General features: G+C 35.4%; 21 protein-coding genes across 21 annotated transcripts; 5 read left to right on the top strand and 16 right to left on the bottom strand.

The window, feature by feature from the left end:
* Nucleotides 1-8: 8 nt before the first annotated feature.
* VICG_00576 (uncharacterized protein) lies at nucleotides 9-389 on the top strand (the record flags this gene model as incomplete). Its single annotated transcript, XM_007603966.1, has 1 exon — nucleotides 9-389. The coding sequence occupies one exon, from the start codon at nucleotides 9-11 to the stop codon at nucleotides 387-389; it is 381 nt and encodes a 126-aa protein (XP_007604028.1).
* A 142-nt stretch (nucleotides 390-531) lies between these two features.
* VICG_00575 (uncharacterized protein) lies at nucleotides 532-1,539 on the bottom strand (the record flags this gene model as incomplete). Its single annotated transcript, XM_007603965.1, has 1 exon — nucleotides 532-1,539. The coding sequence occupies one exon, from the start codon at nucleotides 1,537-1,539 to the stop codon at nucleotides 532-534; it is 1,008 nt and encodes a 335-aa protein (XP_007604027.1).
* A 450-nt stretch (nucleotides 1,540-1,989) lies between these two features.
* On the bottom strand, nucleotides 1,990-2,928 carry VICG_00574 (uncharacterized protein; the record flags this gene model as incomplete). The annotated part of the gene is made up of 1 exon (XM_007603964.1): nucleotides 1,990-2,928. The coding sequence occupies one exon, from the start codon at nucleotides 2,926-2,928 to the stop codon at nucleotides 1,990-1,992; it is 939 nt and encodes a 312-aa protein (XP_007604026.1).
* A 429-nt stretch (nucleotides 2,929-3,357) lies between these two features.
* On the bottom strand, nucleotides 3,358-4,227 carry VICG_00573 (uncharacterized protein; the record flags this gene model as incomplete). The annotated part of the gene is made up of 1 exon (XM_007603963.1): nucleotides 3,358-4,227. The coding sequence occupies one exon, from the start codon at nucleotides 4,225-4,227 to the stop codon at nucleotides 3,358-3,360; it is 870 nt and encodes a 289-aa protein (XP_007604025.1).
* A 514-nt stretch (nucleotides 4,228-4,741) lies between these two features.
* On the bottom strand, nucleotides 4,742-5,416 carry VICG_00572 (uncharacterized protein; the record flags this gene model as incomplete). The annotated part of the gene is made up of 1 exon (XM_007603962.1): nucleotides 4,742-5,416. The coding sequence occupies one exon, from the start codon at nucleotides 5,414-5,416 to the stop codon at nucleotides 4,742-4,744; it is 675 nt and encodes a 224-aa protein (XP_007604024.1).
* A 204-nt stretch (nucleotides 5,417-5,620) lies between these two features.
* VICG_00571 (uncharacterized protein) lies at nucleotides 5,621-6,454 on the bottom strand (the record flags this gene model as incomplete). Its single annotated transcript, XM_007603961.1, has 1 exon — nucleotides 5,621-6,454. One exon carries the CDS (start codon nucleotides 6,452-6,454, stop codon nucleotides 5,621-5,623), a length of 834 nt encoding a protein of 277 aa, XP_007604023.1.
* Nucleotides 6,455-7,141: 687 nt separating this feature from the next.
* On the top strand, nucleotides 7,142-8,290 carry VICG_00570 (uncharacterized protein; the record flags this gene model as incomplete). The annotated part of the gene is made up of 1 exon (XM_007603960.1): nucleotides 7,142-8,290. One exon carries the CDS (start codon nucleotides 7,142-7,144, stop codon nucleotides 8,288-8,290), a length of 1,149 nt encoding a protein of 382 aa, XP_007604022.1.
* Nucleotides 8,291-8,430: 140 nt separating this feature from the next.
* VICG_00569 (uncharacterized protein) lies at nucleotides 8,431-9,540 on the bottom strand (the record flags this gene model as incomplete). The annotated part of the gene is made up of 1 exon (XM_007603959.1): nucleotides 8,431-9,540. The coding sequence occupies one exon, from the start codon at nucleotides 9,538-9,540 to the stop codon at nucleotides 8,431-8,433; it is 1,110 nt and encodes a 369-aa protein (XP_007604021.1).
* Nucleotides 9,541-9,882: 342 nt separating this feature from the next.
* On the top strand, nucleotides 9,883-10,290 carry VICG_00568 (uncharacterized protein; the record flags this gene model as incomplete). The annotated part of the gene is made up of 1 exon (XM_007603958.1): nucleotides 9,883-10,290. One exon carries the CDS (start codon nucleotides 9,883-9,885, stop codon nucleotides 10,288-10,290), a length of 408 nt encoding a protein of 135 aa, XP_007604020.1.
* VICG_00567 (uncharacterized protein) lies at nucleotides 10,244-10,831 on the top strand (the record flags this gene model as incomplete). The annotated part of the gene is made up of 1 exon (XM_007603957.1): nucleotides 10,244-10,831. One exon carries the CDS (start codon nucleotides 10,244-10,246, stop codon nucleotides 10,829-10,831), a length of 588 nt encoding a protein of 195 aa, XP_007604019.1.
* Nucleotides 10,832-10,992: 161 nt separating this feature from the next.
* Nucleotides 10,993-11,433, bottom strand: VICG_00566 (uncharacterized protein; the record flags this gene model as incomplete). Its single annotated transcript, XM_007603956.1, has 1 exon — nucleotides 10,993-11,433. The coding sequence occupies one exon, from the start codon at nucleotides 11,431-11,433 to the stop codon at nucleotides 10,993-10,995; it is 441 nt and encodes a 146-aa protein (XP_007604018.1).
* Nucleotides 11,434-11,598: 165 nt separating this feature from the next.
* Nucleotides 11,599-13,569, bottom strand: VICG_00565 (uncharacterized protein; the record flags this gene model as incomplete). Its single annotated transcript, XM_007603955.1, has 1 exon — nucleotides 11,599-13,569. The coding sequence occupies one exon, from the start codon at nucleotides 13,567-13,569 to the stop codon at nucleotides 11,599-11,601; it is 1,971 nt and encodes a 656-aa protein (XP_007604017.1).
* On the bottom strand, nucleotides 13,529-15,334 carry VICG_00564 (uncharacterized protein; the record flags this gene model as incomplete). The annotated part of the gene is made up of 1 exon (XM_007603954.1): nucleotides 13,529-15,334. One exon carries the CDS (start codon nucleotides 15,332-15,334, stop codon nucleotides 13,529-13,531), a length of 1,806 nt encoding a protein of 601 aa, XP_007604016.1.
* Nucleotides 15,335-15,592: 258 nt separating this feature from the next.
* VICG_00563 (uncharacterized protein) lies at nucleotides 15,593-16,033 on the bottom strand (the record flags this gene model as incomplete). The annotated part of the gene is made up of 1 exon (XM_007603953.1): nucleotides 15,593-16,033. One exon carries the CDS (start codon nucleotides 16,031-16,033, stop codon nucleotides 15,593-15,595), a length of 441 nt encoding a protein of 146 aa, XP_007604015.1.
* Nucleotides 16,034-16,204: 171 nt separating this feature from the next.
* Nucleotides 16,205-17,464, bottom strand: VICG_00562 (uncharacterized protein; the record flags this gene model as incomplete). Its single annotated transcript, XM_007603952.1, has 1 exon — nucleotides 16,205-17,464. One exon carries the CDS (start codon nucleotides 17,462-17,464, stop codon nucleotides 16,205-16,207), a length of 1,260 nt encoding a protein of 419 aa, XP_007604014.1.
* Nucleotides 17,465-17,766: 302 nt separating this feature from the next.
* VICG_00561 (dimethyladenosine transferase) lies at nucleotides 17,767-18,603 on the top strand (the record flags this gene model as incomplete). The annotated part of the gene is made up of 1 exon (XM_007603951.1): nucleotides 17,767-18,603. The coding sequence occupies one exon, from the start codon at nucleotides 17,767-17,769 to the stop codon at nucleotides 18,601-18,603; it is 837 nt and encodes a 278-aa protein (XP_007604013.1).
* A 69-nt stretch (nucleotides 18,604-18,672) lies between these two features.
* Nucleotides 18,673-19,176, bottom strand: VICG_00560 (uncharacterized protein; the record flags this gene model as incomplete). The annotated part of the gene is made up of 1 exon (XM_007603950.1): nucleotides 18,673-19,176. One exon carries the CDS (start codon nucleotides 19,174-19,176, stop codon nucleotides 18,673-18,675), a length of 504 nt encoding a protein of 167 aa, XP_007604012.1.
* Nucleotides 19,177-19,351: 175 nt separating this feature from the next.
* VICG_00559 (uncharacterized protein) lies at nucleotides 19,352-20,644 on the bottom strand (the record flags this gene model as incomplete). Its single annotated transcript, XM_007603949.1, has 1 exon — nucleotides 19,352-20,644. One exon carries the CDS (start codon nucleotides 20,642-20,644, stop codon nucleotides 19,352-19,354), a length of 1,293 nt encoding a protein of 430 aa, XP_007604011.1.
* Nucleotides 20,645-20,646: 2 nt separating this feature from the next.
* Nucleotides 20,647-20,982, bottom strand: VICG_00558 (uncharacterized protein; the record flags this gene model as incomplete). The annotated part of the gene is made up of 1 exon (XM_007603948.1): nucleotides 20,647-20,982. One exon carries the CDS (start codon nucleotides 20,980-20,982, stop codon nucleotides 20,647-20,649), a length of 336 nt encoding a protein of 111 aa, XP_007604010.1.
* Nucleotides 20,983-21,317: 335 nt separating this feature from the next.
* Nucleotides 21,318-22,283, bottom strand: VICG_00557 (TIGR00269 family protein; the record flags this gene model as incomplete). Its single annotated transcript, XM_007603947.1, has 1 exon — nucleotides 21,318-22,283. The coding sequence occupies one exon, from the start codon at nucleotides 22,281-22,283 to the stop codon at nucleotides 21,318-21,320; it is 966 nt and encodes a 321-aa protein (XP_007604009.1).
* A 126-nt stretch (nucleotides 22,284-22,409) lies between these two features.
* VICG_00556 (uncharacterized protein) lies at nucleotides 22,410-22,916 on the bottom strand (the record flags this gene model as incomplete). Its single annotated transcript, XM_007603946.1, has 1 exon — nucleotides 22,410-22,916. A coding segment is annotated over one exon (507 nt), but the record flags the coding sequence as incomplete, so codon positions are not given.
* Between the last annotated feature and the right edge of the window lie 2 nt (nucleotides 22,917-22,918).

The raw sequence follows: 22,918 nt of genomic DNA, 5'->3' as shown, positions 1-22,918 counted from the left end.
TTCATGCAATGTTTGTAAGGCAGTACCAAACAGAAAGATTCACAGTCAAGGCAGAAATGGAAAACGATACCGAAGTAATATCATTTGATAAGTGTTTTATTATCAACACGCCTGACATTCTACCTAAAACGTTCAAGGTTAGGGACGACAGGGTATATTGCAAAAACAAACTAAAGAAGTATAGCAATGTTCTTTTCAATATAAATTGCACTGGAAAAGTAGAGTTTAAGGATCTTCAAAAGCTCTTTCCAACAGTATTTGACACGAATGAAATAAGGAAGATTAATCAAAAAGAATACATAAAGGAAAATTACAAGGAGATTGTTAACTTAAGCCAGGATATTCTTGGATTGGAAAAGGTAGAATCAATTTTAAAGAAGAAATATTGACTAAAGGTATAAATAAACTACTTAAAAGTCAGTTTTCGTAGAGGAAAGAAATGTTTACTCATACACGAAAACAGGCTGATTCGAAAAGTCTAATATTAAAAATAAGAGTCCCTGCAATCAACTTAGTGCAAAATAATAGGAATTACTCATTGCAAAATATGCAAAATCCTAAATCTTCATGCATAAATTTGTTACACTTCTCGCATAAATGATTTTGACACTCTTCACATAAAAACTTCGCATCCCGTCCACATTTTCTACATTTTCCATTTTCATTTGAAATAAAAGGTTTTAATGGGTATATAAAATAGTAAGACTTAGAAATATTCAAAGGAGAGACAAGCTGGGTACTGCAAATAGGACATTCGCAAGGCAAACAACAAATGTAAGCCTTACACACAGGGCATTCATACAAGCTATGTTCAAACTTTAAATGACAGACACAAAGACCAGAGTTAGATGTTATCTGTGGAAATCCAAGTTTCACAAGACAGCTTGTAGCTTCAAGACATTCCAAAGGTTCTGTAAATTGGTGTAAAAGAATTTCAAAGTGGAAGCTGTCAAGGGGAACTTTGAATACACCATTTGACAGTTCTGATATTTTTTTAAATAGAGTGACCTCCCCGCAGATACTAATAACATTAACTTTTATGTTGTACTTCTTAATGTCCGAAAATACCTGCTCATATGCACCCGTGTCTTTTGTCCCAATAGATGAGGTGATAACCAGGACTTCCTTATTATATGTACTGGTCCTTATCATTTCAATTGCTGATTTAAGACAGTTGAGGAAGGAAAAGTTTCCACTTCCAACCGTATTCAGCATAATTTTAGGATTGAATTCCCGTGAATACTTCTCAAAAACACTTCGGCAGGTAAGAAAAGACAGAATGGAGAGTGGATTAGAAATCTTAAATTGAGAAACAAATCTAGGAATGGTATTTGAAAGAATGTTCCTAACAGTAGGAACATAGTCTGACTTCTCTATCGAGGCTGAAGTGTCAATACAAACAAGAAGGTGTCTTATTATGTTCTTTTTGTTTGTATTGAATGGCTTCGTGTATGTTGGAAGGGGTCTTCTAATGAGTCTGGCATTGTCCTCCCACGATCTTCTGAATTCCTGAGTCCATGAAAACTTAAAATCGGTCATGCCTTTCTGTAGGAAGGGATGGTAACAAAGGATTAGCTTCATTCATTGCCGGATGAGTTACAAAAGAGCTCGGAATAGTACTAACTAATCATAAGAGCATTACTGCAGTGTGCACTTAAAAGTATTCCTTCAATACAAACAAAACGGAAAAGATGAGGTGCAGAAAGAGATTAAAATCCAAAGAGAAACAAAGTGTTACGACAGATAAGTTCATAAAAGTGCTTAAAAATGGTGTGGACATTTACACTCTATTTTCAATGCTTAATATAGCAATAGTTTTATTCGAACGCGAATGCACAGCTAGTGTTGTGTATAGGACAGTTGCAGAGTATCCTCTGAGTGGTCTTGGCTAAGATTACCTACTGGTGACTATCTCAGACAATATTCCAAGATATTTTGCATTATAAAGAAAATTGAATGCATATGACTTGAAATTGACATTTCTTGGTTCTATTTTGATTCAACTGTCGCCTTAAGCAGTCTCTCGAATTCTTCATCGGTAACTTTTTGATTTTTTTCGCTGTTTAAATAAAAATTTCTCTCCACCGTGCCTTCAATGCCATACAACCGATTATAGCGGAATATAGCTTTAAAAAACTCTCCATCCATTCTATTTGATGGACGCCATTTGTCCTTTTTAGCGAATGAAATCAGATTGGACAGCCCTGTGGTGAATATATTAGTCGGTTTGTATGTTCTCAGCTCTCTAAGCATTACTGAGAAAACCCTCATTTTGTTTGTCATGCAGTTTGGGATTGGCCTTTTCTGGAACTTATAGTCCGGTGGTGTATGCTTAGTCACAACAGCTCTTGGAACGGCAAATTTAGTCTCAATCTGATTATGGCTTTCTGAACTTCCCGGCCTGTGAAAAGAAATATCGTACACTTCTCTGCTAGATATCCTTTCCTCGTCGGCTTTTGGCGGATTTCTATGCATAACTCTTAGATCTTGAATGTTGCTTATCAAAAAATCCTCATCTCCTTCCTCTTTAATTTCCTTCCCTCTTTTTGTAAATGGAAGTGGGACCGGCTCATCTTTATCTGATCCCCAAAGATTGGACTGGCCTTTGCATTCTTTTTTACTCTCAAGTTCAAAATCATAATCCTCATTGATCTCAATGGGAGTTGATTTGATCTTCATCTGATATGTACACACAAAGTCTCCATCTTGGTCCCTGTAGCTCTTCATGGAGCCAGCACCGACATCAAACTCTTTCTCAAATACTATGTTTTCTCTTTTATTCTTTTTAGCGAACTTATGCTTTTCAATTCTCTCAAGGAGAGACTCAAGGCTAGAAATGTGTGATTGATCGGCAATAATCAATTTACCATTGGACTCATTGCTCACCAGAACAGAGTTGTCTTCCACCTTCAGTCTTTTTATTTTCATTCGAGTTAGCTTTCAGAAGGTCTATGAAAATGCAAAACATAAAGATAAAGTAGAGAGAAGCATGGTGGGTGCTAATAGCCATGTGTATTAGACAAGCATTGATAGACTAAGCAAATTGTGCAAGATGAATGGTTTCTTGAAATGCTAGCTTAACGTCTTAAAACGCTATACTTTTAGGAATTCTTGGCTAGCTTTGAAGTCTTATCGTCTGGCTTTAAAACCACATCGAAAAAATAATCGATGTTGATGAGATTCGACATTAAAAATTTTATTTGTAAAGGGCATTGCAATTACTATTGTATCAAAATGTCTAATTTAATAATGCATCAGGCCAATTCACACATATTTTTCAAGAATTACAGTACGATTCATCAATAAAGAAAAGGATGTCAAGCATTTCTCGCCAGTCTTTTATTATGACAGCAGGTTTCATTCATTAGGAACCTCAAACCTTGTCTTTTTGGCCTGTCTGATTTCCTCTCTCTTTTTCCTCTTCTCTTCTTTTATCCTTAGCCTTTCAGTATTTTCAGGATTTGAAAAATACTCCCCCGTCTGCATTTGTAAATCCTCTTTCCTTTCATGTATCTCCTCTGGCATGCTTCCTGTCTCTCTACGCGTCTTCTTCTTTTTGGAATGCGTCTTTTTGATATTTGGAAGGAACCTTTCCCAATCACCTTCAGCATTATCTTTCATTAACTTCTTCTTAATTATTAGCCTTTTTAATTCAAAAGCAGGGTGAATATTTTCAAAGCATTTGATAATTATATTCTTGGCCTCATGCACTCCTTTGTACTCTCCAACAATACAGACTGTTTTATTTGATATCAGAACATGTGTTTTGGTGATTAGCTCAATCGATTGGAGAATCTTTGGGTTGGAGAGTCTCTGCCTCCTCCTCTCAAATATCTTTTCAGTTGAGCAGAGCATCCTTGCTTGCAGAACTTCACTGGCTATTCCATCTTCCAAAACCTTGACTGCATTTTCAAGAGTAACCCCTCTGCCTAGAAGCTGAATCATTTCATAAGCCTTAATAATAATGTACGGATCTCTTGTCCTGTCCGTCGTAGATACCCTCATAGTAAATTTGTCATAGTCTACTTCAAAATGAACTTTCTTTACTTCACAAGCTTTAATGGCGTAGCTTTCAACACCTTTTAAGTACTGTGCTCTGTGCTTTGGAAACAGTACTTCAAATACAGACACTTCTAAGAATGAATGTCGGACTTTTGACTCATCAAACGTACTAGCTTTAAACTTTCTATCCTTTGTTTCTGTATCTGACTTGCTGTCTTTTGACATTGGGTATAAAAAAAGAAGGAAAATATTGTCAGTTAACTTAACCAATTAGTTTTTATTCTTAGCCAATAAAAAGGATATCACAAAGCATAAGCTTATTTAATTGTGTGTTTAATAGAAACTAGTTGATTTTCCTTGTCTTCTTTCTTTTTCCATATACTTTGATTGTTTTCCAGATCATCTGAACCATCAAGCAGCAAAATATCAACATTGACATCATCAAAGAGACGACTGGGCTTAATCTTGTTTTTATGAGAATGGCAAAGAGTATAACTGGCACTAAAAATGTGATTATTACGGTCTTGATAAGATAAGAATGGAACTCAGACCTTTTAAGCCCGGACTTACTTGGCATTGGGCAAGCAAACAAATAAAATATTTAAACAGATACTGCCAATCACTTGTGAAATTTGTTTAAATTATGGATAGCTGGCTTTCCTGGTACTTGACAGTTAGCCTATGCTTTCTAAGACAGCTCATTGCATCTGATTAATGTAACCAAACACGTTCTGTCTGATTAAAAGTAGAAAATGTCATTCATATCTTTGACAATACTGCTGTTTTTAGACTTCAACTCTTTATCTTCAATCAGTTTTCCAGGCGTATATGTACTGTCATTCTTCTGGCTTTCAAGTAGGTTTGTTGGGAAATCTGACCTCATTTTCAATAGATTGCTCTCGTAGCTAATGTTCTGAGCGCCTGTTCTAAACACTTTTCCTAGAATCTCCAACAGCCCATTAATTGTGCGTTCCTGTCTATCCATCCTTTCCCTCAGCTCTGCAAGCTCGTTTGTCAGTCTAAAATTGCAATTTGTAAGATACGTAAGACTATTTTCCAACGCAGAGTGGTTCAGTCTGCTTGCTTTCTCATCATACTTCTTGACTCTCTTAATATGCTCCATGAGACTAGGCTCATCCCTCTTAAAGAAGCAGTTGTAGTATTCTTCGATCTCATCGTTTTTATCACTCTTTATCTTTACAAACCCATAGATGTTTAACTGTCGTACAAATCCGCTGTACTCTTTCGTTTTCGAAAGCCTTGGGAGTGTATTTTTAACGAACTTGTCCTTGTTTACAATCCTAATCTTCTCTCCATTTTCACCCCAGCAAATATACTTGTTTTCTGGATCACTGACCTCTCTAAAGAGTCTTCTTATAAATTTTGGTATCTTATTCAATTCACTATCTATCATTGGGACAGTTTAAAAATCTTTTAAAGAGCCATGCTGTTTATTTATAGGAAATTAAACAAATAAAAATACTAAATAACCCAGTTTAGTTTTACTAATTAAAGTACTGTCGTTGATTATGCAACTATGTTTTATTGCTTCCTTGCAGACCAAATACATAGAATTAATATTAAAGACCAAAGTTATACTGGATTGGAATGTTTTTATTCAGTCAAACCTGTGGTCGCCAAAGGGCTTGGGGTCAATATACCTATATCGAGTCTTAATGTCCCTTATTTTCTGCATATCTTCGTCCTTTAGCTCAATTCTCTGCATATTTGTTTTCAGATGCTCTTTTGATTTGGATCGTGGAATCACTAACAGCCCTTCCGATAAAAGAAAATTTAAAATAACAGTCTGGACAGGACAGTTATGGCGCTTGGCCACATCACTCAGCACAGGATCCTTGGTTAGAATCACCTTGCCTCCAAAACTTGAGCCTAGAGAAGAATAGCTCATAACTCGGATTTGATTTTTCTCGCAAAATTCTCTTAGTTCATATTGAGGAAGATAAGGGTGAAGCTCAACCTGCAATATGGCAGGTTTAATCTTACAAAATTCTAGGAGTTTGGTAAGATTTTTAATGCCAAAGTTGGCCACGCCAATTGATTTTGTCTTATTTAGATCAACTAGCTTCTCCATTTGGGTCCACACACTCTTCAGATCAAATGGACCATTAAGATTAACTGGCCAGTGGACCAAGTACATGTCAAGATAATCAGTACTTAGCTTTTCCAAAGACTTGTTGATCGCTGCGAGGACATTGCTGTGATCAGTGTTCCAGAGCTTGGATGTTATAAAAAACTCTTTCCTATCGTGCTTCTTTAGGAACTCCCCAATAATATCTTCATTTCCATAGAAGCTTGCAGTATCAATGTGTCTGTACCCAAGGTTATAGGCTTCTTCAAGTGCATTGAGGAAGATTTCCCTATCAGTCAGCTCCCAAGTTCCCAATCCAATCGTAGGTATTTCATAGCCGCTGTTTAGTCGAACACATTCCATGGGGGTTATTTTGTTTTGGATTCAAAATACGATTGCATACTACTCCGGAGAACTAAGTATTATATTATAGTTAATAGGCTGTTTGAATGCCTTTTGAGCACCATCTAGACATAATGCTTGGATACAGTGGCATGCTATTAATCATGCAGACTGACAGTTCACTAAAGCTTTTAAAAGAACCTAATACATACAACTTTCAAAAGAGCCTTTAATCCCAGCAAAGGCATACATTATGACCCATAGTTCTGGCTTGATATATTTAAAAATTAAGAATAAGCTTTTATCTCCAATTTTATATTATTTCCTGAAGAATACTGCTAGTGATTGGCAGCTAAAGATGAGCTTATAAACCTATCCATCATAAATACTTGAGAAAAGAAGGCGTATAGATAACACAACTGTGCTGAAAATGCTATTGCTCGAATTTCAACAGTACCGACTGATCAAGTCCTCGTTATACTTCGTTTAATCTGAATATTTGTAATATTTCAGCAGTAATGCCCGATTTACCACATTGCAATACAACTATGCTGTAAACCTTAAATAAACTTCCTATCTATCAAAACTATCCATATTTGACACTGTAAATAAACCACTCCACTGTGTTTATCATTCTCAATAGTTTCAGGTGTATTACAAAATATTCATTCTTCACGATTTATTTGCCATAAAATTTTTAGGAACAATATGTTTACCTTAATAAATTCAGTCTTTGACATAAGCGTAATCTCCCAGTCACTTCTGTCAATATCCATCACGCTCTTGGGAATGCTTTTTACTAGTTCACTTTTCAAGGCTGCGGTAAGTCACAAAAGTCTACAACATTTTCCATTTGTATTACTGTCTAGTACTATTTTAGGGTTCAAAAGCAATGTTGAGCTAGGATACGTAATGCACTTATCTACGTTAAGAGTCCCAACAACATTTACCAATTTTAAACGAATAGTAATTGCCAATAGCTGTTTAATTGCAGTTGAATCGTTCACCGTTGGCGTTTTTTCAGGTCTTCTGGGCGCTTTTGAAATAGCTTTTGATAAAAAAAGCACTGTTCAGCTATACTCAGTCATTTTTCTTTCTTCTGTTCTTACCTGTTTTCTTAGCACAGCTGCATTTATTCTGCTTTTTATCTTTTCATTGGAGTTAGCTGTATACTTTTCAATGGATCCTGAAAATTTTCTAATGCCCTTATTGAACGTCATCAATGACGTGCTAGTAGTGAAGTTTTTATTTATGTTTGCAAAGGGTTTACAAAAGCTATCCACGGCTGACCATCTTTGGATTCTTTTTCTTGTTACAATTGCTACTGGAGTTTGCTTCTATTTCATTTTTGTATCTGAAAACTTGCTTCCTATACAAAGCATTGAAACAGTTGCATTTACTTTCGGACTTAATATCATAAGCGGATTTATACTTGAAAAATCCTCGGCAATGTTTTCCATGATAGCGCCTGCCTTTCCGGTGTTTACAGGGATGTCAACATCCATCGCTCTTATATGCCTGCACAAGACATTTACAGTAGTTGAAAATCAAAGAGTGTCTATCCCATCATCAACTAATAACTCTCTCATCTTGATATCTTTTTTCATTTCGATAACATATGTCTGCATTGCACGTGCTATCTACGTTGGATATTCGGTTGAATTTTCATTTTGTTTTATTTTCATGTTCATAATTCAGGTAATACTACTATTAAAAATTGTTGAATATATGGTATTATTCATAAAAAATCAAGGAAAGAATATCAGCTCAGACACTGTTCCTTTGATTTCATCCATTTCTGATTTTACTGGCTCATTAGCCCTAGTTTTGGTGTCAATTTTATTATCAAATAAATAATTTGGAGATATATTGGACAGAGCAATAAATAATAATAGTGTTTAAATTAATATTACCATTTAGTTGGAAATATCAAATGCCAGTTTAACAAGCAACATAAATCTCTATTTTGTCAATTAACGTCTGTAAAATACTCTTTATTATACTCTTAAATAATTGTCCCAGTTATAGTCGCGTTTTTTTCTGTGGTCGCGATGTTTCTTACAATTTTTATTATTTGAATAACGGCAATCATCATCATATGGATGCACTCTTTCATTATCAAAATGCGATGAGGAGGTACTTCCATCTATCCATTCATCATAATACGATGTGTCATCATCGCTGCTTTCATTGTACAAATTTTCGGATCTTCTTGGTCTCTTTCTTGCATGAGGATTTTCGTCGGCCTTGCTACTGCTACTTCTCTTCTTTAATTTTTTTGGCCCATTCTCATAGTAAGGTGAATTTGATTTGCCAAAGTTTTTCCAATCGACATAGTCATGCTTATAAAGACCTGAATATGGGTTCCTGTGTCGTTTGTTCCTTTTCCAAACACTGTGGCCTATTCTTATGCCAGAGTCTTTAATCGCTTTATCGTCATCCGCGAGGAAGGTCACGTCCCCTTTAGATAAATCTGCTGAAACTTCAATAGCATGAGGCCTGTGGTGATGGTGATGCATAAGATCATGTATGTCATAATCGTTTTTATTATAGTCATCGTTAGACATTGTAACCAGATTATCTTCATCAAAATCAATATGTCCATCTGAAGTGGGTATAATAGGTAATTTGTGAGTTTCCTGTACTTGATATGTATCGAGCTCATTTTTCTCATAGTATAAATCAAATTTGCTTTTCTCTAATCTGCTATCATTACAGCTGCCACTCTGGAAACCTCTGTACTTATCATTATACACAAGGCAAAGGTCATAATATCCTATAACAAAAGTATTGTCGTGTAACAATTTCAGTTTGAGAGCTTGGGAGTTTGCGTTATTTTGGTTGTAAATGATAAAAGGCAAGTCTTTCCTGTTACTTCCTGACGTAACATCCAATGATTGAGTTCCGTTCGGATGCTTAATTCTCAAATACTCGCCCTTTTTAACGTTATGCTGAATGATTGTGTAGTCAAGAGCATTACTAACATCATCCACTGGGCCTGAAAATGGATAAGGCGTAAAGTTACTATCACGTAACTCACCTATAAACTTCTTTGAATCGATATGGAAAAGGTAGATTGCGCTAACATATCCAAAAAACAATAGCATGCTTGGTGGATTTTGAAACTATTTATGATAATATTCTGGTCCGAAACTGATGTTTCAACAATTGTATTGAATAGCTTAAAACACACTCAATACATGTTTAGTTATAAAAGTTTATCATTAAAACAAATGTCTAAATAAAATATTAATGCAGCTGCAACCAGCCTTAAATATTAAATACAATACAATCATGTAGCTTTGAAGTATACTTTAAAAATTATTTGTTAAGCACAATTTTTAAATACAAACATAGTAGGAATTTGAGTATGATCATGGGATTGTCTAGTTTTCACATGTTTTACATGCGTGCTGGCAAAAAATTTATTTTAATCCGAAATTTCCCCCATGGTGGTTGAAAATGTTGTGATAATAGGTAGTGGTCCTGCCGCATACACAGCTGCATTATTTACTATAGACTACAAGCCTTTACTCTTTGAAGGTGAAGTAGTTGGTGGCATCGGCCCTGGTGGCCAGCTCACCACAACTACAGCAGTAGATAACTATCCAGGATTTCCACATGGAACGCAGGGTCCTAAACTAATGGACGACATGAAAGCCCAAGCAGTAAGTAAGGGTCTTAGAGTTATTTCCAGTACAGTAACCAAATTGGAAAGGCATGGTGAAAATTTTATTGTTTATACTTTAAATTCAAAATATGAGGCCAAGGGTGTTATATTAGCAACAGGTGCGTCTGCACGACGATTGTATGTCCCAGGCACGAAGGAAGGAGAGTTCTGGCAAAAGGGGTATTAGTGCATGCGCTGTTTGTGATGGATTTTTCTTTAAAGATGAAGTCGTTGCCATTATTGGTGGTGGAGACTCGGCAATGGAGGAAACAATTTATATGAGCAATATTGCATCAAAAGTATATTTGATTCATAGGAGAAATGAATTTAGAGCAAGAAGAGATATGCTCCAGCGAGTGAAGTCTCTTAGAAATGTTGAAATAATCACACCGGCCAATCTTGTTTCAGCACATGGAACTGAATTTCTTGAATACATAAAGCTGAAAAATGCTCAAACCGACGAGAAGTTTGAGTTGAGAGTTAGTGGATTATTTTTTGCTATTGGGCACGATCCAAATACTAAATTTTTAGAGAGCGATGTTAAGGTCAATGAGATGGGATATGTTATTACTAATACGCGAATGCATACTTCTGTGAAAGGACTCTTTGCATGCGGAGATGTACAGGATTTTAAGTACAAACAGGCTGTCACAGCGGCAGCCTCAGGCTGTATTGCAGGTATTGAGTGCAGCAAGTACATTAAAAATGTTCAGTCAAATATTGAATAAATCGTTGTTGTTAAGCTGGCTTCAAAAATAAGTATATTTAGTTATAAACAGGAGGTGGGTGCATTACTCCACAGTTATGGATTCATACACAAAGTGCAATAACAACTTAGAGTTCCAGAGCATTATATATTTATTTATGGCATTTGCTTGCTTATTTATTTTTACTTATTTTTTAGAATATGTTGCAAGACCTGGTAAAATTTTTTAACAACCAACTCGTTGTCAAACCAAAATCCAAAAATATTGTTTTTATCCAAGTGGCTGAATACCACGGCTTGATTCTGGCACTCAAGATAAAAGCTGTTTGGAATGTTCAGTTTAAAATCTTGCATATTGTTTCTACTTAAAACTATCAGTCGGTACTGCGAGCTTACATTTTCCTCGTTGTTTCTTCTGTACAAGTACAGTGGTCCTTCGAGATTCATCTCAATCCATTCATTGTTTTCAAAAATATAAAGAATTACTTTCCCGGTAGTAAATACAAGCTTAGAATACAAATTGTCAATTGACAAAAGATATCTGTCAACTATTTTGCGCTGTGTCGAGTTTATAAAAGGTTCATTGCATTCTTGGTAGCTTTTGGATTTTAATGATTCAATCATTCGACTGAGGGTGGTATTGAAAATCAGCATTTCAAGAGGAAGACTACTTTGATCTTAATCAAATGCCTAGCACTGAAACCCCTAGCCTAGGGGTGTTTAGTTGTTAGTGTGGCTATTTATAGAGCATTGCACTATCAATGTTGCAACCGTTTGGATCAGAATATGTTAGGGTACTTGTGTGCAAAACTTTAAAAAAACACACCAACTTGCCAAAATTTCAAATATTAACCTGGTATTTTGAACTTCAGACACTCCAAAACAACACATTATATTTTGGAAGTTAATCACTAGGTATTTAATTATCAAGATTCCTGTATTTATCCCAGGATTAGAGAACTCAGAGGAGTCACTTTCTACAGCTGCTCCAAACGATTTAGCAGATGCTTCTGTTTTAATCTTTTTGACAGGCTGTTCATTACTTTTAGCCTTTTTCTTTGTCACTTTAACTGACTTTTTATCAGGCTTGTCATTGGCTTTGGTCTTTGATTTTACTTTTTTTTGAACTGAAGTCGTTTCTTTTTTATCTAACTTCTTTATTGAAGATGATTCGGCAATGACCCCATACTTGGCTAATTCTTGAGTGGAAAACTTTTTTTTGAGAGGCTTTTTAGATTTCTTAGAAACTTCAGCATCGTACTCAGCTCTATCCTCTTCAAATACTTTAATGTAGGCAGCCTCAAATTTATCAAGGTCTTCAGACCATAGATCATATGCAGACTTCCTAGAAAGCGTCTCATACTCGGTCCTTTTCTCTTCACATTCCTTATTTAACTTCTCAACTTTTTCTTTAGTCAAAGATGAAATCTTCATTCCGAGTAAATACTCAAAGTTATCAAACCTATCAAACTTCATTGACTCCAAATCCCTAACAATACTATCCGTTGGGCGATTGTTGATTACAAGTCTTCCATTAATAACTTCTCTGATAAATCTTGCCTTATTCTCAAGTTTATTTAACTCCTCCTTAATTGCTTTCAATCGATATTCTTTACGTGTAGTATAAAATCTCAGTCGAGTATAGTAAAATTCCTTGATTATTTCCAAAGGTGTCTCGTACTTCTTGATTTTGCCTTCTGAATCAAAGCACACCATATTTGATGTTGTTAAAGTTGTTGAAATTTTTAACGGAAACTTTTTAAATGAGGTCACAAGAAAATTAACTTTTTTCTCGGTGTGATATTCTTTGTAATCTCTAATCACTCCATTTTGTAATAGATTTTCCAAGTATTCTTTGTATGTCTGTGTCCATGTTCCTACGGGAAGTTCTAAAATCTCAGAGTTATACTCATCAAGTTGTTCAACAATACCGTTCACTACAAACTTACCTTCGGATTGTCTCAGAATTTCTCCTCGAAAGTTTTTGTAATATGGAGCCATTTCATCCATCTTTTCATTTTGCATTAGCTTTCTGATATTCTTAAGGACATCTAGTGGATTGAAGTTTGGAATACTAGTGGACCATCCGGTGCCTATTCCATCTGCACCGTTGACAAGTACCATTGGAATAATCGGAACATAGTATTCGGGCTCAATTCTTACATTATCCTCATCTAAATAGTTGAGAATAGGGTCGTCATGCTCACTAAAGATTAGCCTAGTTAGTGGATTAAGATTGGTATATATGTATCTCGAACTAGCAGCATCCTTGCCACCCTGTAAACGAGAACCAAACGATCCTATTGGTAATAGTAAATTAATATTGTTAGACCCAACGAAATCCTGCGCCATGTTAACAATAGTGGCGCAAAGTGATTGCTCGCCATGGTGGTACGCAGATTGCTCGCTGACATAACCCACCAATTGGGCAACTTTTATTTCTGATTTTAAATTTCTCTTAAAGCAGCTAAACAATACCTTTCTCTGGCCAGGTTTCAATCCATCCATAATGGACGGAATAGACCTGGTGTTATCAGCCACACTAAATAAAATCAACTCTTTGTTGATAAAATCAGAAATTGAAATGTTAGAAGCCGATTGATCCAAGTAGGTGCCAGGAACAAAGTCGCCAAGCCAAGACTTACGTTCGTCCGCCTTCTTTTTATTGAAAGCTAAGTCAATTAGTTCACGATCAGGTTCTGATATTGGTGAAAAACTTTTAACATGCTTTGGAAGATCTGAAAAATACTGCTTTTGCATCTTTGGAGGTCGATGTACCTAAACCTTTGTAGTATTTTATTGCCCATCCCTCGTTTTCTGCCTTAAATTTTTCATATTCAGGAATTGTAAAAAAATCCTGCGTAACACCTTTCTTGGTGGCCCTGATAATTGGCGTGATAAATTCGAGGAGAAAATTCTTAATCTTGAGAAGCGACGGGAAAAAATGATCAAGAAAATTAATAATCAATCCCTTGATATGGGAACCATCATGATCCTGATCTGTCATAATCATAATATGTCCGTATCTTAGAGTGCTTGTGTCTTCATATATCCTCCCGTGCTGCAATCCAAGGATTTTCTTAATACTCGATATTTCAGAGTTGTCCATAATTTGTTTGTGATTAGCTTCTCTAACATTCAATAATTTACCTCTTAAAGGAAAGACGCCATACAAGTCTCTGCCTACTACTGATAATCCAGCAACAGCCAGTGTTTTGGCCGAATCTCCCTCTGTGAGAATAAGAGTACATTCCTGCGATCGCTTCGTACCTGCTAGATTTGCATCTTCAAGCTTAGGTATTCCACTGAGACGTGACGTCTTTGTTCCATCAGTCTTTTTCAACTGTGCAGATTGCTTGGCTCTGGAAAATGAAACAATTTTCTCAACTAGCGGAGTATTTTTGATAATATCCTTGACAAACGATTCAATAGGTAAGCATTTTGATCCAAATGAAGAAACTTTCAGTGTCAGGTTTTCCTTGGTTTGGCTGTCAAAAGCCGGATTTTCGATGAGACAGTTAATAAAAATAAATATGTTATTTTTTATATGAATAGGTTTGACATCAAGACTTTTATCTTTCTTTTTAATAGCCTCTGTTATAGGATCAATCAGCTGATCCATTACGTGATTTACATGTGTGCCTCCCTTTGATGTAGAAATACTATTAACAAAGCTGACCTGGTTGAACTGATCCTCAGACACAGCAAATCCGACCTCCCAACGCCCATTCACGATTGAGTGAACAACTTGTTCTTCATTGTGAAGATATAGTTTAATATACTCCTTAAAATTTTTAACTGGAAGAAGCTCACCATTTAAGTACACATTTACACTCTTCAAGGTACCACACATGTCATATACACGTTTCTTTAAAAGAGAAATGATGTCATCTTCAAGTTCCGCCATTTTGAATCTTTTCAGATCAGGTTTAAATGTGATTTTAGTAAACTCTTCCCCGGTATACCTCTCAATAATTGGTTCTTCGGTATTATCCATGTTTTTCGTGAATCTTTGGTAATACTTTTTTTTAACTGACTTGTCCGCAGTCTCTACTATAAATTCGGTGGAAAAGATGTTGCACAGCTTGGCGCCATATCCATTTCTACCGCCTGTAATTTTCTTTTCGTTATCGTCGTAGTTACTTCCAGTAAGAAGGTGACCAAAGATGAGTTCAGGAACGTATACATTCTCCTTTGCGTGTATCTTCACAGGTATACCGCTTCCATTATTGAAAATTGAAATTTGGTTCTGTTCCTTTGATATATCCACTCTCAGGATGTTCATCTTTGGGTCTCTCATCTTGTTGTCAGCTGCATTTACCAGTATTTCATCGAAAATCTTGTAGAGACCCGGAACATAGCTGACTGACTTGCAAACAACTTTCTTTTTTTCATCATCCCAGACGTACATCTGCTGCACATCCTTGTCTATGGCACCAATGTAAGTATCTGGTCTAAGAAGAATATGTTCTTTCGGTGTCTTTTTCTGATATGTCTCTTCAATTGTTTTACCCATGAGGGTCATTTCGGAAAGATACTTGAGCTAGAAAATATTTAAGTTGTAAAATTTTGAAATCAAGTAAATGTTAAAAGAACAGCCATTACTGTTTAGTATCTATACAAGACCAAATACTATGTGTTGATATGCGTCTATTTTAATAAACTGGCAAAGAATAGCATAGAACTATTACTACAAAATATTCATCACAGATTCTGCTTTCTAATTAACTCTTCAAGCTCCTCCTTCTTCTTTTTCTTCTCATTTAAACGCTCGAGCTTTTCTTTATATCTTTTCGGCAGCAAGTAATTTCGCCTGTTTCTTTATTTTTCTATCCCCATTTCTTCTATCTTTAAGATTGCTATACACCTTCTCATTGCATTCTTTCTTTTCTCTTTCTACTTTGACAAAATCGTATTCTTTGAGGTTCTCAGGTTGAATACCAAATACCTCAAAACAACCTTTACAGTTTTTAAACTTATTCCCATACTCTATAAATAGCTCATGGTCGTTCTCTTTAAGATAGTTTCTAATTTCATTAACATATAAAGGCTCATCTTCGAATCTCACAAAATGTTTCAAAAGACTCAAAAGATAAGAGGATGGAATGTTTTTGAAGTTTGTAAACTCACATGCTATCTTTTCATATAAACTCCTATCCATCCCGTCATTTGTTATTTGATTTAGAAGAGACAAAAACTCATGACTACTTTCGTTGTCACTCATCTGGGGGTATACTTTGAGAAAGCACAAACGATGGTGAATGCATCCTAAATAACACAGTTCATACAGCATTGACGCAAATGTACTCCTATATTAACTTTATATACTTCAGCCAATCACAATATTGGGTATAAAATTTTTTACCAAATAATATCTTGTTTTAATTATTCGTTTCTACATCTCCACATTTTCACTCGGATTGCTATTAACATCAATTTTTGATATAACAACATCATCTTCTGCTATTGGGTTCAAAGGAACGCTCTTTGCTGGCTCTTGAATCGTTCCATATGTTGTTCTATAAATTTCTATAAATATAAAGCTGTTGAAAACCTCCACTACAATGAAAAAATGGGAAAAGAGTATTACAAATGATTCTGGAATTCTAATAAATTCAGGTTGAATAAAGTGTATACAGGTGTATAGAGTCATCCAACTAATCAAAGCCGAAGGAAGAACATCCTCCCTTAGGTTCACTTTTCTTAGCTTTCTTCTGAGATCACCTTTCCAAATATGAGTTTTTGATGATAAAACATAGTTGAAGAATGATTGGCGAGACATGGGACAGTCAAAGGAGGAAGATCGCTTGTATTCAAATATCGATGGTATGTCGGGATCGTGTGGGAAGAAAGTAGAGTAAACTGAATCAAGTATAAGGAATGCAAATGACAATGTCTTGGCAAATGAAAAGCATCTCACATTGAAAAATATGTAAACTTTATCAAAAAATGATGCATCCTTAATGGCTGGGAGTCTTCTGCTGGCATGGTAGATTGTAAGTGTTGCTCTGATTGAATATGAACTAGTGTAAATGAATGCAATCAAATAGAAGAACAAAAGACAGCTATCAAAGATCGATTCTGCATGCAAATCCTGTGCTCTGATCAACATAACATCTACAAGGATCAAGATCCATTGAATGAATATGGAAAAATAAAATCCTGCACTTTGCTGAAGAAATTTATCTAAAAATCGATTGCACATTTCGTAAGGCATTGGATCATGATTGAAGTATGCTTTGTAGACTCCATAGATGCAAAGCATGATAGAAGCAAAAAGAAAAAAAGATTTATAGTCACTCCATTCATGACAAGAATAAAAGTAATGAACAGCAAAGGGAAGCAAAAGACTTGAAACAATTTTTGAGATGCACGGATAAAGAAGATGGAAAGCAAAGAAAAACATAGTTAAGCATATTGAAATGAAAAAACTGAGGAAAAAATACGTAAAGAATATGTTTAAAAGCAGTAGACAGTCTCCATTCTTGAGTTGTGACCATAGCTTCAACTTCACAATTAATCTATCCGGAATGACTAAGTCCAATATGCTTGAGTTGGATCCTGGGTCCTTTAAATAAAGCGAAAGGAGAAAAAGTGCTATTATCCCCCACATGTCTTTTAGCACAGTGATTGTGAGTGACTTCAAAGTTTTCATTTTTGTGAAAGGGGTAAGTGAATTTAAATCTTGTTTTAAGGGGAAATTTAGGGTCATTCCACTCAACATGCTATTTATGAATATCAATTGACTTTGGACAGTGGTAAATATAGCCTGAATGTATTTGTGCAGAGTAATCAGGTTGTTACATTAAAATGACCTTGAATTGTATGTTAAAGTGCCAACAACACCTCGATTTCGCTTCATCCCTAGTCTATATGGATATGCATCTTGCTTGAGTATCTTCTCACTTGAAATGCTAAATTTTTACGTTCTTTATCAAACAATGAGAAAAATTTTACATGGGGGACATTAAGCTCAAAAAATCAGAAGGACAGCACATTCTGAAGAACCATGGATTGATAGATACAATAATAGAAAAGGCTCATGTAAAGCATACAGATACCGTTCTAGAGATTGGTGCAGGCACAGGGAGTATCACTTTGAAGCTACTTCAGAAAGCAAAGAAAGTAATTGCATACGAGACAGACAAAAAACTGGCAAGAGAGCTTATACATAAGGTTAATATGGCAGCGGAGTTTAAAAATAAACTTGAACTGATTCAATCAAATGTTCTTCGTCAAAATATTCCTCACTTTGATCTTTGCATATCCAATATTCCATTCAATATAAGCTGCCCCATTATTCTTAAACTGATTTCATATGACTTTAAATGTGCCTATATATTGGTTCAAAAGGAGTTTGGAGATAGACTTACTGCAAGGCCAGGGTCTGATGAGTACAGTAGACTTTCAGTTATTGTACAACTGCTTGCCAATGTCGAGCATGTTATGAAGGTTTCAAAAAACAGCTTTATGCCGCCGCCCAAGGTTGATACATGTTTTATGAAAATTGAGCCTAAAATCCCTAGACCGCCCATAAACATAAATGAGTTTGATGTATTGTTGAAAGCGTGCTTCGGAAGAAAAAACAAAACACTTTTGGCCAATTTAAAAACGCCTCTAATCCAAGGAAAGATTACGAAAGTACCTGAATATTCCAATCTAAATCCTGCCAGCATTATAGACCAAATTGTAGATAGTATTGGATTAACAGATGCACGCACCTCTAAAATGGGCATTGATGATTTTCTGCTTTTACTTTTAGAATTTAAAAAAGCCAATATACACTTTGATTAACAAAGAAGCCCATTAAATATATCGCTTAAGCTTATACTTTTGTAAACGTGCTTTGATTTAATTTCTGTTCTATCCAAACATCCGTTTCAAGTGTCTAAGTTCACTTTTAGTAGCATACATCTCATGCAAGCCCACAGTGCAGTCCAGCTTGTTACAGTTTATTGTAAGTTGTGATCTAAAAATCGTCAGAACTGGAATGTGCTTGCTTTCTTTCAATTCTGAAATATAATGATGGTTGTTTGTTGCTAAAATGTAGTGGTGTGGGTTATTTTCTTTTATAAACTGGTAGACGCAATTGGTCTGTGGCTTTTCATGGCCACATTTGATTATTTCGCAATATCCACTAAAATCCTTTTCTATTAGATGTGCTTTGTGTTTCTCATACGTGCATTTTGTCATATAAAGCTTGGGCTCATTTCTAAGCATTTCATTGAGACTATACTGCCCAATTTTCTGTTGGTTTGCTGCTTTAATAAACGAATTGTCAATAATTATTTGGAATGGTTCTCTAAATCCGTTTCTTTTTAATGTTTTCAGCCATTTCTTTGATTTTTTGGCTATCGTTTGCTTCATTGGGTGTGAGAAATAAAAATGCGTTTACCAGAGAATATTGTAAAACAGCCAATTTATTACTAATATCAAATAGACAGTCATGTGTTTTCAATTGTAAACTCGATATCAACCAAATAAATAGGTTTGTGTGAGAAATCATTTGCTGTGCGGGTAGATCTGAGCATGCTCTTGATCCTCAGAATTTAGGTGAACTGACAACCAATACAAGTAAAATAAAGTCAAATACAACTAGAAGTATGAGTGTGTACAAGGCATATGTCTTGTAAGATTCTATTAATTCCATTCTTTTCAAAGCTGATGAACATTTTCTGAAAATCTCATGAGTTAATGGTTTAATGCTACCTGTATGAAGCTTTGAGACCGATATTTTTAGAAGGCTCTTACTTTTACTAAGTTTATCAATAGAAGCTTTAGCTAGCGACTCTCCAGACGTCAAGGCTCTCAAAATGAGTGGGAATGAATAGACTGCCAGTGTTCTTTTCAGTATAGCTTTGTTTTTTATCGCAGAAGCCAACTGAATGAAGTCATCCAAGTGCTCTGCTTGGCTAACTCTAAAAGTAGACAGAAATAATGCGTTTTTCAGCACGGAAGTAACATCATTAATATCATCAAAGAAAAATTTTACATTTTTTATATTTTCATTCAAAACCACTGTTGTTTTATCAACCAACACTTTTAGAATCCCACTCGGCAAGTTTTTAGAAGATTTCAGCATATTTTCAATAGTTTTATCCAGCAGCTCGTAATTTATCCCATCTAAAACTACCTTGCTAAGCATTTCTGTTCGTATCACCCTTTGCATCCTGCAAATCACGGGTATCGATGAAATAATGCATGAGATAGCATCTAAGATTTCAATATTTGAAAATATTCTCGTAAATACTGGCTTGTAATCGATATTCTTATCACTGTCCTTATCAATTCCTTTCAATATGCAAATTTGATGTAGAAAATATATATGATACAGTCTACATACATCTGGCACTATTTCTTTACTATATTTATGGCTAAAATCTTCTGCCAGTTTAGCCAATTTTTTGTTGTCTAACTTGGATGTCTGCTCTTCTTTTATACCTTTTTGAAACATTGAACGTAAGGGCTGTATGAGCATACTATCAACTGCAGAACTAACTTGTGCATATGACAATCCCCCACTTACTTCTGTAGGATTGTAAACGACTTGAACATCAGCCATGAATTGTATGTTGGCTTCATAATCAGGTGTGTTTCTTCCAATATACCATTGCAAGGATCTACACAAATCATTAAGATTAAGTAAAATTTTTTCAATTTTTCCTTTGATTATGTCCAGTATTTCGCCCTCAATGCCTATACTAACAAGGTCATGGATCAGCATTTCATAAAGAAGCATGGCGAATTCTTTCTTTTGATCTACCCCAGTGAACATGCTGAACAACACTGAAAGAAAAGTACTCTTGTTTACTTGCTGTTTAATTTCGTCATCCATAATTATAAACCAGGATCATTTTTAGTATCGTATTTAAAATATTCACTATCGAAAAAGGCAGTTTCTAGCAATTGTGATGTTTGGACACTAATGAGACTCAAGTTCTCATTCCAATTAATAAATGATATCTCAGTCTGAAACTTGGCTTGCGTCTCTAGAATATTTAATATTGTAGCAACAGTGATGTTAACATCAAGTAAGTTTCTATGAGTTTTACAAGCATCGCTGGTTAGAAGACCAGATATAGATTCTGATTTGGCGTACAAATGATTGTAATGTTCTACGAGCGGTGTTAGCATTCCATAATTTATTCGGCATGTCTTCTGTAGCAGTAGCATACGCGATATATGGCCAAATCGCAAATATTAGACTACTCATTATATAGAAACAAATGACTGAGATTTATTCATAAATTTAAAGGGGTTAAATCTTGACTAGCGAACGAAAAATAAGGAACGTGATGCAATAAGGAGACTCTGACATCATCTTTACCATCATAAAAAGTATATAATACAGCACTGAAAAAATTCTGGCACAAACAACGCTATGAAACGCTTCTACTTGAATTGCCAACCACATACCTATTTATATACAATCAATAAGTTGATGCTAAATTAATATCCTTGTTTGAACATTTCGCCAAGCAAAAATATGTCTCACGGTTATCGATATATCACTCCTTACAACACTCTTTGACTATTCTACTCAGTTTTTCAACCATCGAACAGGCATTGCATATTTGATCAGCAGATGACGTTGGGTTTTTACACCTTAAACATTTTTTGATAATTAAATTTGTAGGTGTGTCCTCTAAGAACATCTCGCCACTTTTAATAATATTAATTATAATTGTTGGATCTATTCTTTCGAGATCCTTAACCAGCTCTCTGAAGTCTCCTCTTGAGGCTCCCGACGCATATGTGCACTCAGTTGTAAAATAAGGCAATTTCTTGAAATAAGCATAGAAAACTATTTCTCTTTGATATGTATACTTGAAGGGCTTGCATCTCGCCAATGAAAGGTGCTTCTTTGTATTTTCATCACTAATATGCTCTTTAGTTTTACTCAATGCGCATCTTTTCAATCTCGAAATATCTCCTCTATAGAAATTCAGAAGTACAGTCTCTGCCATATCATCAGCATTATGTCCAGTCACAATACAGTCTACCTTTAATCTTCTGGCAGCCTCTTCAAGGGCCTGTCTCCGAAATACCCCACAGTATGTGCAATTTCCTTTCCTCCCAGTCTTTTGGACCACTTCGTCCATAGTCATTCCAAACATTTCCTTGTAGCTTACTGTCTCCAATTTCATATTTAAAATTTTTTGATTTTCCAAAACCGTTTCTATTGATTTGTCCCTATATCCACTTATTCCTTCATCAACACACAGTAAAACCAGATCAAGCCCATAGTTGTATTTGATATTCAGTTTGTTCAAAACATAAGCTAGAACTGTGCTATCTTTTCCACCACTTATTCCAATCCCAACACGCGAATTCTTCTCAAACATAGCACTCTCAACCACCAACTGGTGTATTTCATTTTCAAACTGCTCATAAAAACATTCTTTGCACACTTTCTTTCTGCTTTTTGATCTCAGAATAACTGCTTTAGCTACATTGCAATATTCACAGACCATGGACTCAAATTTTACCAGAAAATTTAACAAGCGGTTTTTACAAAGCTTTCTTTATACTTCTGATATTGAAAGTTAAATCAAATGGTTAGATATCGAAAACAATTGATAATAGATATTTAATCTTAATCAATTCTTCTTGCTTGAGTTTCCTAACCATTGGATACCAAGTATCAATAGCAAGGCGATTAGAATAACAAGAACCACCATCTCGATCAGCTTAGTTTTACTGTCATTGCTTTTATCTTCTTCAACTTGGCCATTAGCTAAGGATTTGACTGTTTGTTCCTCTTTTATAGGGGCCAGTGAAGGTGGCTGATTTGGATTTTGTTGAGGTGCTGGCGAGCCTATCTCCAGGTTGCTTATTGGAGGATTTCCTTGAGGTTCTTGCGGTATTGGATGAGCTGACTGTTGAACCGTTTTAGAAGATGGAGCATGATGATCTTGGTTGGTAGACATTAAAGGTTTAGCATTTTCATATGGAGTATAAACTGAGCTAGCAGTAGTATAATTATTAACAACACCGTTAGTAGAATTCATAATTTTTGACTTATTATCATCTTCAATTTGAGGCTGCATCTGCTGATTGACAATATCAGCTGCCATGTGCGGCTGCTGTTGATGCATAACAGCTGGAG

Source organism: Vittaforma corneae, assembly GCF_000231115.1.
Source record: "Vittaforma corneae ATCC 50505 unplaced genomic scaffold supercont1.3, whole genome shotgun sequence".
NCBI lineage: Eukaryota > Fungi > Microsporidia > Nosematidae > Vittaforma > Vittaforma corneae.
The sequence above is the reverse complement of the archived record's forward strand: the minus strand, read 5'-3'. Positions and strand labels throughout refer to the sequence as shown.